The 14343-nt window shown below is 41.7% G+C and overlaps 1 protein-coding gene across 6 annotated transcripts in view; it reads right to left on the bottom strand.

The window, feature by feature from the left end:
* FTO (FTO alpha-ketoglutarate dependent dioxygenase) overlaps positions 1-14343 on the bottom strand; it is a 249524-nt gene that overhangs the window by 197363 nt on the left and 37818 nt on the right. For all 6 annotated transcript variants that reach the window (XM_035119015.2, XM_035119023.2, XM_035119018.2 and 3 more), the window contains exons 2-3: positions 12079-12156; positions 5212-5869 (exon numbers count right to left, since the gene is read on the bottom strand). In XM_035119015.2, coding sequence (XP_034974906.2) covers positions 5212-5869; positions 12079-12156 — 736 coding nt within the window. The remainder of the gene's footprint in view (positions 1-5211; positions 5870-12078; positions 12157-14343) is intronic.

The following is a 14343-nucleotide window of genomic DNA, read 5'->3' as shown; positions in this document are numbered from 1 at the left end:
CTAGCGGTGACGGGTAAATATTAAATTCACGGTTCTCCATCCTAGTTCTCAAAAGATTTACAACTTTAAAAGCTATTAGCTTAAGTAGACTAGTGAATTCCACCTGTCATGAGTGTACATGAAATAGGAGGCAGCCTCCAACTGCTAAGACTCAAGTTATAAGGAACTACATAGATCAATGTCAACAAGTTTAATTGTATACCTAAATGCAAACAGGAAGTCGAAGCAGCTGTTGGGAGAAAACTGGTGTGACGCGTTTTCAGCAGCAAGCATCGGCAGTGTTAAGGATCAAGGTGCTCCACACAAAGGTAAACTGGCAGAGACCTTGCTCTGGGAATCTTTCCTTGCAACAGGTCTACAGTACACATGTTGTGACAGCATTCCTTCATTGTATGAAGGACTCAATCATCCACCCAAGAAGGTCTTGAGATCAGGTATTATATAGCATTAGCGGTACACATTTGGCTCTTTGCATTCCAGAACTGCCTCCAACAGCAGTCATTGAGTCCCTGCTTGGAAAAAAACCCAATCATGGCTTTATTCAAATGGTAATTTAGCCAAAAGGTGCAACACTTTAAATAGTATAAAAGATTGCTGAATCAAGAACTCTGTACATGCACAGAGGCTATGTCATCTTAAAAAAAGAAAAGAGAGAGAGAGAGAAAAGAAAAGGGAAGTTTTAACTAAGAGGTGACAAAGTTATGCTCTGCACATTAAACTTAAATTCAAATTTCTTTATGTAAAATTGGGAACCATTAAGGGAAACGCAATGAGAATTACCCCTTTTGCTTAGGTTGCCCAAAATCCTTGCCCTAGTACAGAACCATTGAGAACCATCAACTGTCAAGGGGCTGCCAAGTTCCAACCTAGCATGCAAATTCTTTTCACAGCTTTCCCACTGAGTTTGTCTTCTGAGTAGTTGTTTTTTTGTTTTAAAAATGGATTTTACTGAATTTTATCAGGTTTTGCTTTGTGAGTACTGTATACCTATGCATTTTAGGAACAGCATTTCCTGACAGAGATTTTCACATGAAATAATTTTCCCTTTCAACAGGATACGTGAACCTCTAAGAAGACTCAACCCCATTAATAAAGTGTTTGTCCCTTCTTTTCTCCCACAGCACCAAAAAAAAGCAAAAAAATAGAGTAAAAGTGAGGGGATACAAACAGTAATTTAAATATTCTATATCGGAGGTTCTCAGAAAATTGCATTTGTATTTCTTTTTTTCTTTCCTTCCTACAGTCACTTTCCTTCTGTTCTGTGAAACAAGTGTGAATCCCTGCTATATTAGTTGACTTCCCTCTATCTCTTTGTGTCTTTGACACTTCTCTTAAGTTACAAATAATCTGTTTTCATTTATTAAATCAGTTTTTCCATTATGTCTATGAAATTAATCGAAGACCTTAAAATTCTTATAAGAGAGGTGAGACTGCAAGGCCCCCTTCATGGGCCTGACTGGGATCAATTGCCATTTAACTCTTCCCCTCACTGGAAATCATTCCAACTGGCTGCCTCAAAGAGGTGAGACAATGAGGCTCCCTCCATCAACTTGGCTGGGGCCAACTGTCATTTAACCACTCATCTCCCAGGACTCATTTGGCAGATGTGATAACTTCGATTTGTTTCTCTTCTTCCTTCCTCCCAGCCCCTTCCCCCTTTTTGCACTGTCTATTAAATTGCAACCTAAAATCCAAAACTACGAACCGCACTGAGATCATTGGCAGAAATCTAGCAATCTGTGAAGCATATAGACTGGAACAATGGAAGAGAGAGAGAGAGAGAGAGAGAGAGAGAGAGAGAGCACAAATGTATTAACTTCCATGCTTCTACAATTAGCTCTGTGGCAAAGGCTTCTTGAAAATATTACAAAGAAGGAAGGAAAGAAAGAAAGAAAGAAAGAAAGAAAGAAAGAAAGAAAGAAAGAAAGAAAAATGCATGTAGAGGATGCCTCTTCTGACCACTGACACAATTGCCATAATGGTCCCACAGAAAGATACAAGGATCATTATGACATTCTATTCAATAGGGCTAATCGCCTCTGCTTAATCAACCTATTAGCAAGTAGCAACAGTTCTGAAAAGTTTCCTTGGATTTTCAAAATGAATGGGTTACCGCCACGTTCTGCCAAGCAGAGAAACACAAGGTAGCTATTGATCAAACTGTTCAGAGTAAATTGGGAAACAAAGGCACTTTTGTAAAGGTAATGCTATCATATAACACTACACCAAGCACATATTCTGCCACGTTCGCTCCCCTGCTAGGGAGATCCTGAGCTTCTGGAGCTCCCAATAAGGGCCAGACAAACTGGAGAGATATCAGTATTTCTCAGGAAGCTCTCAGCACCTTGAAAAACAGAGTCGCGATTTAGCTGAAGTCACCTTTTTAAAGGTCTGAGTGTAGAAATACTTCAGCAGAGCAGAGTCTCCAGTTACAGGCTTCATAAAGGATCACAATTTACATAGGCATTGAAGTTCCAGCTTCTGCAATCATTAGGACAATATATGAACCCATTCACTTCTGAAGTAGTCTTTTTTTAGAAGTGTACCGGTAATTGCATATGCTCTCTGCTTTCTCTTCCATGTTAACTGAGAGACCGAGTCTCTGCCTGCACTCCTTGTCACCTTTCATATCAGTTTTCTCCTCATTATCTCAGTGCTGATCTTGGGCTGAGGTGCATCAGCTTCTTGCAATATTCACAGTGAAGTCACTTACAAGGGCTTCTCTCTAGGACCCCTGCCACTGAAGAACCCCACACAAATGGGAACTATAAAAAGTGTGAGAGGCAAGAGGGGTGAGGGTGCCTGTAGTGAAGAAGGAACCTGAGAAACATAGAGAGCTACCTGCCTCCATGGAAGTTGTCCATCTCTAGCAGAGATGGAGAAATCTGTGGTCCTCCAGATGTTGAGCTTCAGCTTCCATCAACCCCATCCAGCACGGACAATGGACAGGAACTGGAGTCCAACAACAGCTGGTCGCAGATACCCCATTCCTGACATATAGAATATTGTCTCTTTTGGTGTGGTTCTACAGCAGGGGTTGTCAACCTGGTCCCTACCGCCCACTAGTGGGCGTTTCGGGATTCTTGGTGGGAGGTAGGGAGTTCTACGGCACAAGCTGAATCCTCCTTCCACCGAGCACTGATGGGCGGTAAGGAAATTTTACCATCAAGAAAGATGCATTAGTGGGCGGTAGGTATAAAAAGGTTGACTACCCCAGCTCTACAGTGTCTCAAGGAGAGGCCTTTGCCATCGCCTGATGGTACCTGGTATGAAGCTGAAAATCTTCAGCATGCAAAGCATGTGTTCGGCCACTGAACTATGGTCCTTCCCAGTTGCAATGAATCATTGTGCAATGCCAGTACCAACAGAGACACCTAAAATGTTTGTTTCAGCTGTTAAAGGGATGTTCCCACTTCAGTAGCGTCTACGTTCTTCGGCTAATCCATTCCACGTGCTTATGAATCATTCTGCATAGCCATACGTAACCCTTCCACAGCAATATGTGATGAAAATCTAAATGCTGTGAGAACTTATGGTCCTTCATGCAGCTTAGTCTAATAAATGGAAGTAACAAATACGTCATTCCTTGCAGAAAGGGTGGTTGCTGTTTCAGAAATAGTTACAAATCCAACAAAATTGCTATGGAGTGGGTAAGCTGGCATTCTCGAGAAATGGTTTGGTTCACAGTACCTTTGGCCAAGTATTATCTGAAGTCATGGAAAGAGTGCTTCTAAAATTGCATGTAGAAGCAAGCGGAGCCATTGGCTCAATTCGGACTTCGCACCAAACCATGGTTTATGCTAACCACCATCATGGTTTATGATCCCATACATCCAACAGACAAATTGTGGTTTAAAGCTTCTTGTCTGCTTTTGTTTTCCATTTTGTCATCCATATGTTCACTCCAGTCCAAAGTGCAACAGTCTCTTGAGGAATGGCCATTGTTCATTTGTTTGTGAATCTAGACACAACGCAAGCCACAGCTAGCACAAACTAGCTTCAAAATGTGGTATGCTATCCTGGCTTGGCAACCCGTCGCAAACCATGGTTTAGTGAGCTTACATGGGTAAAAGCAAATCATAGGTTTGGTGTAACACCTGAACATAACAATTAATAGTTAAGATGCCCCTCAGGCAGAGGTTTATAGTCCTTGCACTGCACCAACCTTGCTACCACCTCCCCCCCCCTCCGCCTCCTGGTAAGCAGCAGCAATGTAGGCAATGAGAGGTCAGGTGAGCCCCACCAACTGCTACTGTTCAGGCTAGAGACCTTCTTCTGTGCTGAGAAGCATGCTAAATCCACCCCTTTCACCCCTTGTGGAGGGTGACTATTTGAAGCAGGGAGCCCACTGTAATCATGTAGGCTCCCTGCACATTTAGAATCCTGACTGTCCAGAATTTGTATGAATCCATAGCAATGCAGCTTTGTTTTTGTTTTTTTTAATCAGTGTTGTATAAGTCGCATAAAAAGCCTTTTTTAAAAAACAAAAAAAACAGAACCAACATTCCACATTACTTTCCCCGTCAACAGGGATGCTACATTGGAAGGTGAAGCATCTGACAGGACCATAACAGTTTAGCACGCCTGGGCAAGAATCTGTGCAATGTTGTGAAAACATGTAGAAATCTCCTTCCAAAGTCAGAGTAGCATATTATTTACAAAGAAAGGACAGTAGGAAAAAACGGTACAGAGCTGAACCATGAATTCATATATGAAAAAATGCCCCATTTAAAAGAGAGAGAGATGTCAAATCACAGCTTTAATAATAATAATAATAATAATAATAATAATAATAATAATAATACAGGCTTGAAAATGGGTATCTGTGGGAACCTGGAGAGCAGAGATTTGAAAGGTTTTGCTTTCTTGGCTCCCGATCAGCAGGTTAATTATAGCAACTTTTCAATCCACTTAAAGTGCTCCTGATAAGGGAAGCTGCAGCAAACATGGCTGAGCTCACTTGCCTCTCATTCTCTCCCCACCCCTCCGATATCCAGAAAGATTGAGAGGGTCAAATACAGGTAAGTGCTTACATGGGAAAGTGGGGTAGGAGGCACATACGGTTTTGCATATGACACAGTAAACCTGCTAACAAGTTCCAAATTTACAAGCAGGTATGGGTGCCTCTTTTGTGCACCAACCCGCTTAGCCTTAGGGGTTTTAAAACTGCACTTCAGAGCGAGACCCGGTTTTCGTATTTGCTTTACCCACCTTCACAGCTATAACTGTAGACAGCCACCGTTGACCCTTCAACTAGATTTTCATCATGGTGCCAACTCACAGCCATTTTCCCCATTCCAAAATAAGGCTCTTGTTTCAAGAATGACATTTGTTGTGGATCCATATAATTTAATAAAGACAGGTTGTAAGATGTTCTCTCTTTCAGATGGCTATGGTCATTCTCTGGGACATGAGAAGGGCTTTGATCTTGCAGAATGGACCCCATCTCTGTAATGGAAGTAGCATAATCCTGCTGCCTATCGATGACAGTATCTTCCATTCCTTTTGTTTCGGCCAAATTCTGCTCTTGCAAAGCCTGGATGGATTCTCTATGCAAGTAGCAATTAAGTTTGATTAATGCCTTGCAAGCCTTGGCTATTTCAGGATGGGAATAATTTATTTCATAACCTTCCACAGGCCAGGGGACCGTAAATAACCTTGTGTTCAAATATTTGTAGGTACATCCTGGGTTTCCAACTAATATACGAGATACTGGGGTAACAAAATCTTTCCCTTTGATCCTTACAAGATCTTGGAAAAAACAACCATGCTTTTGCAAAGTCAAAAAAGCTTCCTGAACTTCTTCATGGACTTCTTTGGGAATCTTCTCAGCAGTTCTGAGGACGAGTTTTGAATATTTTGTCTTCCACTAAAAAGAAAAGAAAAATCATGGATATGTTATAAATATAAAACAGTTGCGTACTTGAGGTGTTAGTTATGGCTTATCAACCAAATAAATAAATAAATAAATAGAGATACTTCTTTGCAGGAAGAGGATTGAGGCCTCAAGAGAAACCACACACCAACTTGGGGGAGTCATCAGTAGTCCAAAGGCAGCCTGAAGAGTCCCATCTCACCAAAGCTTTTGACTCCATTCTAAGCCCTGCCTTGATCCCTGATTCTCCTTCATTGCCACACACACCACTGACCTCAGAAGTGTAGGCAGCAGTAGACTTGATGGACAGCTTAAGTCACCCAAACGTCCACCTGGACAATCGACACTCAAGAGTCTACTCAGGAAAAGGGAGAAGACCCAACTACAATCAGTCGCCCAGTAGAAGCAGAGCTGGCAATGGGTGGGAAACCATTTCAGACCGAGGGTCAAGTGCCCTTCTGGGGGACTCATGTGAGTGGTGAGCAGCGCCAGAAGCAAAGGTGAGCAGACCAATGGGTGCAAATTTTACTTTTGTAACATAGCCCAGTTTTGTACACACCCCTCTCTACCCTCTCTATCCTCCAAAGAAGAGATATTATCAGATCAAGTACACATTCCAACCAGGTGAAAACTCAAAGAGGGTGTGAAGTAAAAGCAGTGAGGGGTACGGATGAAGAGGCTGTGTAGCCTTGAAAGAGTCCCAAGGGTCAAACAGAGAAGCCTAAGGGTCACATTTGGCCCCTGGGCCAGAGGCTCCCCACTCCTGCTATTAGTTTCCTACTCTCCTCTGGATTCTGCTAGTTTTTGAGCTCATTAAATCTCCAGCTCATTCCTGGCAAGGCTCCCAATCTGACTCCAGCTGCACACTGGGTGTGAGTCATGGGTTGGTATACCACCTTAATCCATCAGTACTCTTATTATGTTGTTACAGACTCACATTTAAAGCATCTTCATTTTTCAAAAAAAAAAATATCAAAGCAATTTATAACAAACATACATATATACAATAAAAACCGTGTCAAAAATTAAAATCAGAGACCATCAACTACCGGTAGCTATCACAGACTGACATTTTCTTAACTAGGTGCATAGGCTTGGCAGCCTAGAAAAGTTTTCAGCGGAAATTTAAAGATTAAAGCCAAAGGTTCCTACTGCATCTCTACCAGCAGAGCATAGGACTGGGCTGGTTTCTTACTACTGTCACAAATGAGCCTCGTCAACTCTGGGGACAACCAGCAAGGCTCCTGCAGATGACTGCAGTGACTGAGCTGGGATGCAAGCATTTAGGCAGTGCCTACGGTACCTTTAGTTGTTCAAGTCTTCGTAAATTAATACAAGAATTTTGAACCTGGCTTGATAGTAGATGGATTTAACAATGGTGTCACATGTTCTCAGCCATGCGCGCCACCTGCAACTTGGCTGCCACATTCTGACCAGCTGGAGCTTCTGAACCAGGCCTAAGGGCAGCCCTACATAGAGTGCACTGCAGCAATCCAGCCTTGAGGTTACCCACCCATGGACTACAGTGGTCCCCACCCAAGAACAGCCATAGCTGAAGAACCAGGTGGTGAAAGGCACTGCTAGTCACAGAGGACACTTGTATCCAGGAGTACCCCCAAGCTACACATCTGCTCCTTTTGAGGGAGTGTAACCCCATCCACAGCAGAAAATGTGCCTATCTCCCAGACTGCTGGAACAGGGGATTAAGATCTAGAGATTTTCAGCAATGGCCAGCAATCTCGGCATTTGTTGGCCTTGTCCCACCAAGGTCCACAGGGTCTTTACTAAGAAGACAGCGGTTGTGTGAATCTTGTCTCAAGAAACAGGAGGAATGACAAGAAGATAGTGTAAAAACAAAGGAAAAATCTGCAATGACACATCTATGGGGAAAGCATGCCATGCTTGTTCAAAGGCTGTAATATTTCACTCTCCTGTGAAAACTGGGAGTTAATGTGTTCCACATTTTAATGCCAGCCTAATGAGAGGCACATTACCTTTTGGCTTGTGAACTAAAGATTACATGCTTTGAAAGTATTTTATCAATATATCTTAAATGGTGTCTGAGGGGTTTCTGCTCTTTAAAAGCACCCTAAAAATGTTGTGCTTTTTTATTTTAAAAAAATCACACATTAGTATCTCAGAAGAAGAAGAAGGAAAAAATTCAGGAAATGGAAACACATTTCCAACACATCATCTCAGAATACCGGTCGGTCTTCTTTAATTCTCCAGCCAGTCATCCTGCTATGTCCTACATCAGGAAAGCATTAAGAGATCAGAAGACCAAGAAAGGGGAAAAGAAAAAGGGAAAAAAGAAAAACCCCATGGAACTCATACTGGACACTTTTACTGATTGAAGGAACAAAACAAAACAAAACACCAAAAAAAATCCCGTGTAGTTTGTGCTTTATCTCTGACAGCTAATATTAAAGGTCACCTCACTCGTCATGCAGATAAAAGCAGTTGCATGACTGGACACTTCCAAAAAGCATACAAAACATTTCATGCTTTATTTTTTAACATGTCCATTATCCCAGAACAAAATTTAACACACCCATAGAAACTTGAGGCCCTACTACATATTTTCAGCAATCTACAAATCATAAAGCCTGTGCTTGAAGGAGCCAGGATGACCTCGTCACTCAAGTGACAACGGCAAACCGCAAACCAGTGAGGTAATCTCTGGATAAACAAGTTGGCACTTCAATTCTACATTATAAGATAGTAACATTTCACTCAAAGAAGACATTTGTCTGGTGCTGATGTTCCTAAATGTGTGTTCCTCTTCAGAGACTCATGACATAGTTCCAAATATCACTGAATCATCGTGCTAGGCTTTGAAGAGGTTTCTTCTGAAACAACTTCTTTTTTTATACAAAATTCATTGCTGTGCCCTATTGCTGCATTAATTTTCTCTACTGAAAACGGGCCACATTTGCACATAATGACGGACTATGTTTTAGTGCAATGTGAATAAGCCAGAACAAGCTGCAGTGAGCCCTGGACCTACTGGTTTGAAATTTGATTTCAAACTGGCTTCTTTGAAGCATACCATAGTTAATGTTCACTGTAGTTTGTCAGTCTGGACAACACAATAAACTACAGTTTAGGTTTAAAAAAAAGTAAAAAAGTAAAAGCTTTTGAACTCCTCCTTCGGGCCACACAACAGAAGGCGAGGGAGGTGTGAAAGCCTGAGATTCACTGTGAATCATTATGGTTTGTTCATGTCATATTAAACTATGGTTTTGCACCACACACAAATACAGCCAGCCTTCCAAGGAAACCAGCCCACCGCTGTCTTCTTTTACTGCTCCAACAAGAACCTTCAATCCAATTCTATTCCCATATTATTCATATTATTCCTTGTTGCTTTGGGACATTTTATGTGGTAAGAAGAAGAAGAAGAAGAAGAAGAAGAAGAAGAAGAAGAAGAAGAAGAAGAAGAAGAAGAAGAAGAAGAAGAAGAAGAAGTTGTCATGCCCTCTGTCTAAGGAACACAAGACAACTTACAAATAAGAGCACAGCTTTCTATCACACCCGGCTATTTGTCTACTCTTGACTAGTCTAGGCCAGGCATCCCCAAACTTCGGCCCTCCAGATATTTTGGACTACAATTCCCATCTTCCCCAACCACTGGTCCTGTTAGCTAGGGATCATGGGAGTTGTAGGCCAAAACATCTGGAGGGCCGCAGTTTGGGGATGCCTGGTCTAGGCTATCAGACTTTTTCACATCACCTTCTATCCCAGTCTTCCCGAAGCATGAGTCCCCATATATTGAACTACAACTCTCAACACCTCTCACCATTGGCCATCCCATCTAAGGATGATGGGGATTGTAGTTCAACAGCATCCGAGATCCAATGACTGGGGAACCTGTTCCCTTTTTTAAATGGAGATGCCAGGAATTGAAACTGGGACCTTCTGAATGCAAAGCATGTGCTCCACAGTTGAACTATGGCCCTTCAACTAAGTTGTTTGTGGTTCAGTTCTACAGCACTAAGTTTGAGATAAGGGTATGTTTTAGCAGATAAAACTTGGCATGGAACAGAAGAGTCACACACCAAGTTTCAGAGTTCATAGTGTTCCCACAACACACATGCACACACACCCTTTGCTCTGCAACCCACAGGTGTATATGGGCTGGGTGTCCATGCAAGTCCAACTTCATTCAGCTGGTCCGCAGCAGCGTATTTATGAATTTGTTGTTCAGAGGCAGCACATCCACTGAATTAAAGATTCCGATTGATTTTTAATTACATTTTCACTGCCTCTTTGATTTCTTGTATTTTATTGTGTTATAATTTGAATTCTATGGAATACACTGTATAAGAAAAAAGAATTAAAAAATTTCAGTTAAACCTCATACTGCATCTAGCACAGCGCATTACAATGGCTACAGGCAGAAAAATCACTACAGGCAGAAAAATCATGCGCCAAGACCCTCAGCTATTTTCAAATGATCCATGAGAAAAAGCAGTTTGGGAACCACATCTCTACAGTATTATACTTCTGTTGTGGTTTTATTGTTAATTTTTTAAAAAATTCTATGTCTTGTTGTGAGAACTGTGTTATAGGGAAACCTATAAAATATTATAAATAAACCAGAACAAGTAACAAGAACATAGGAAGCTGCCTTTTACTGAGTCAGACCATTGGTCCATCAACTGTGTTCATGGAAGACAATCTTACTCGGCTACGAGTGATCGCCAAAGAAGGAGAAGAAGACCACCAGTTGTTCCCAAGCTGCTACCCTCCAGATGTTTTGGATTCCAACTCCCATCAGGCCTAGCCAGCATGGACAATGATTAGGGATGATGTGAGCTAGAGTCCAAAACATCTGAAGGACACCAACTGATCTACACTAACTCAGCCAAGGGAGTTGGGTTCAGAGCTCACTGGCAGCAGTTCTCAAGGTTTCAGACAGAGGTCTTTCCCAATCCTGCCTAGAGATGGTGGGGCTAGAACCCAGGACCTCCTGCATGCAAAGCAAGTGCTCTAGCACTGAACTACGGCCCTTCCCTTGAAAGGCATAATGGATGTCATCTGAAAATTTAGTGCTCTAACTCAGGGAGATGTAAGAACCTTAACCTGATTTTAACAATGAAATAGAAAGGTACAGAAACTTCATTTCCTTCCTGTATCAGTGGGGGAGAAAATGAGATTATTATATTTTTTAAAGATGCTACTTCGTATGCATCTTTCGGCCACATGTCAATACAAGAACGTTGACATGGCTATAATGTTGGAACGCCTGCTGAAGCTGTTCAAGCTAAATAAGAGATTCCTTTTTATGTCTTTCATCTCACTCAATATGTTCCAACTTAGTTTGACTGAACTCACCCAAGTCTTTCCATGTGTTTCTCATTTGACTGGGGTATTGTCGAAGAGGGACTTTAGGATATTCTTCCGTTTCTTTAATAACAATCCTTCTCTATAGCACTTTGGATTATACTTGTGCGTATCATTTTCAGGCTGGATTTTCTTTTGTGTGTGTAAGTCACAGAACTGCATGGCTGGGAGGGCCAGAGGGTTATCAAACTCAAACCACACTGTTCTGAAATATGTTCCACCTCCAACACACACACACACACACACACACACACACACACACAGAGAGAGAGAGAGAGAGAGAGAGAGAGAGAGAGAGAGAGAGAGAGATCAACCCATATAATCCATATCATAGGGCATCTCCCAAGCAGATAACAGAAACAAACATGACATACTTACCACAATACTTGAAGAGGGCAGCAAGTAACGCCCATAAAGAGCAGTTGACATGGTGAAAGCACACACACACACACACACAGAGAGAGAGAGAGAGAGAGAGAGAGAGAGAGAGAGAGAGAGAGAGAGAGAAACAGAAAACTGGGTGTCAGGAAGCCTGACCTTTGTAAGTGACATGGATTAAGTCTTTAGGGCCTTGTCATCGTTCTCCAGGAACTGAATCTGTGTACTCTAGAACACAGCCTACACTCACCTGAAGCTGTGCAATTTCAGAGAAAGAATGGTGGTAGCATGCACCTCCTCATCCTCCTCATCCTCACTGGGTACGACTCAGAACCAGCATATGCATGCCAGCTTCTCCTCAGTAATTTTGTCTTCTCTAAGCAATGAACTAAGGAATTCAAGAATAAAAATAGCAAACCATTTCAAGTAGTAAAGGAATATTTCCCCGTATATAGAACACAAATCTTTTGAACTATTACCAGTTGATGGAAGCCATCATCCTTGGGTGTCAAATATGGAAGCCAGCTCTCTCCAAGTTCATCAAGGAGTTTCCGTTTCTAGAGATGCAAAAATAGATAATTTACATTGAGTTTTGGGTTTGTTTGTTTGTTTGTTTGTTTAAGTCATAGGCTTGCTAGGTATTAGAACTAATGTACTGCTGTCCAATACTGGATTCAAGTTTTGGAGGGGTCTTCGGCAAGAAACCTCCATGCCACACCTTCTTTTGTGAGTCTACCTCCTCACCACCATTGTCACCAGCTGTTCCTCTTCCCCATAAATGCTACCATCTATTTGCTGGCCACGTAGAAAGCCACTGAGAAAACAGATAGCAGCATCTACTGCTCCTCCTCACCACTACTGTCATCTATATGCCAAAATAAGAATTAGACGAAGAACTTGTAGAGGAAGAACAGGCTCAGAAGGCTCTTGTCTTGTCAGTGTATCTTCTGCTGGGATGTAGGACCTTGAAAGATGATTGACCATGCCCACCTGCCCTGCTCCCATCCATCTTGGTACATCAGAAGTAACTCCTGGTATTGTTCAACTACCTCTTAATGGGGAAAGAGAAGTGAGTCAGAATCAGATTTTGTAAGCTCCACTTCTACTTCCAATTGCCACTTAAAACAAACAGCCTACTTGCTGACTCCTCTGGGACAAAAAAAAGAGGGATGAGGTAAAACATTAAGACTACAATCCTAAACATACTGGCTTGGGGGTAAGCCTCATCAAAATGTGGGCCTTGCTTCTGAGTAAATGTGCACAGGACTGGACAGTGAAATCTCATATAAAGAGGCCTTGCAACGCAACCCCTGTGAAAGTTTACTCGGACGTAATCCCCCTTGTGTTCTATAGAATTTGCTTCTAGTTGAGTGTGTATAGTACAGTAATATTGGAGCCTCAGTGTGTGCTGTGTTTAAAGATCCTTGGTTGCAATTTGGGTGAGTGGGGCTAATCTCTTGTTATGCAAAAGAGTAAATGAAAGCAAAAACAAAAGCTCCTGTTCATGACGAAGGATCCAACCCAATTCTTCCCAGTTTACATCTATGGTTTTGTTTCACATTCCTTTGCTTATCGTTATTTTCCGCATCGTGTTACAAGACTAATGGATTTTAAACTTTTACAGTACTTATGGAAATGGCATTTCTCAGGTTGAGTCATTAGCTCAGAAAACCCTGGTGTTGCCCTATATGCATTTCTTACATAGCCTCCACCAGCTCCGTCCACCAGAGTGGGAGGGGGTGTCACCCAAAAACCATGATCATTTATCCGCTCTAATCAAAATGGTCTTTGCCTCATGTGGTTCAATAATTATATGCTCAAAGGAAATTTAGCTTTTGCATTGCATGTCCCAATCAGGCTTTGTTTTAACTTGGTAAATCACTAAAAACTGGCTGGAACAATGTAAATTTTTCTATGCAAGAATGGGAAAAATTGAGTATGAAAATAACAAGATGAGGACTAGCAACACAGAGTGTATTGAGCATGCACCCTGATTTGCTTGCAGTTTAAGCAGAGGTTAGCCTATGTCTGGTCTTTATTGAGCACTCTGATTTGTTTGCAGGTAGGTAATACAAGACTAATTTAAATGAAGCCATCAAAATAGAAACAGAGTTAAATGTACCCTTCAGTCTTAAAACAAAAGAATATGAAGCATTCTAAGATATCTCTATAGTACAAATGTGTATCGTTTTCATATCAATTTATCTATCACGGGTTTTCCAAAAACAACAACAACCCGGGAATTACCCGGGAATTACCGTTTTGCAAGGGTGCTGAGTATTTTCTTAGAGCACCAGTCATTTTCACAGAATGACAGAGTTTCCAGAGATCCCTGAGCAAAGTGCACAACGACTGGCAACACTAGCCTATGCATATTTACTGGGAAGAAAGCACCACTGTGTTCAGTGGGGCTAACTCACAGGTAAATGTGCACAGGATTGCACCTTAAATCTGTAGTGGAGATAGTCCCGAAATGAAATGTTGTGCAGTGCACTCAAAACACAATTTGCCATAAAATGATGGTGGTGGTGGTGGTATTTAAAACATTGGGGGCGCATCCTATGCCCTTTTAAAATGAGGCTCTTTGGGGGGGGTGTTATTGGGTTGTTGTTTTTATTTTGATTATATATATTGTGGTTTTTATGTTGATCTTTTCTGTGAACCACCTTGAGACCTGTTGGAACTAAAAAGTAATCATCTGCCAGTGGAAGGACAACAAGGAGGGAGCCAGGCTAAATTCTCTA

Source organism: Zootoca vivipara, chromosome 6, assembly GCF_963506605.1.
Source record: "Zootoca vivipara chromosome 6, rZooViv1.1, whole genome shotgun sequence".
Taxonomy (NCBI): domain Eukaryota; kingdom Metazoa; phylum Chordata; class Lepidosauria; order Squamata; family Lacertidae; genus Zootoca; species Zootoca vivipara.
This window is presented reverse-complemented; position numbering and strand designations above follow the sequence as displayed.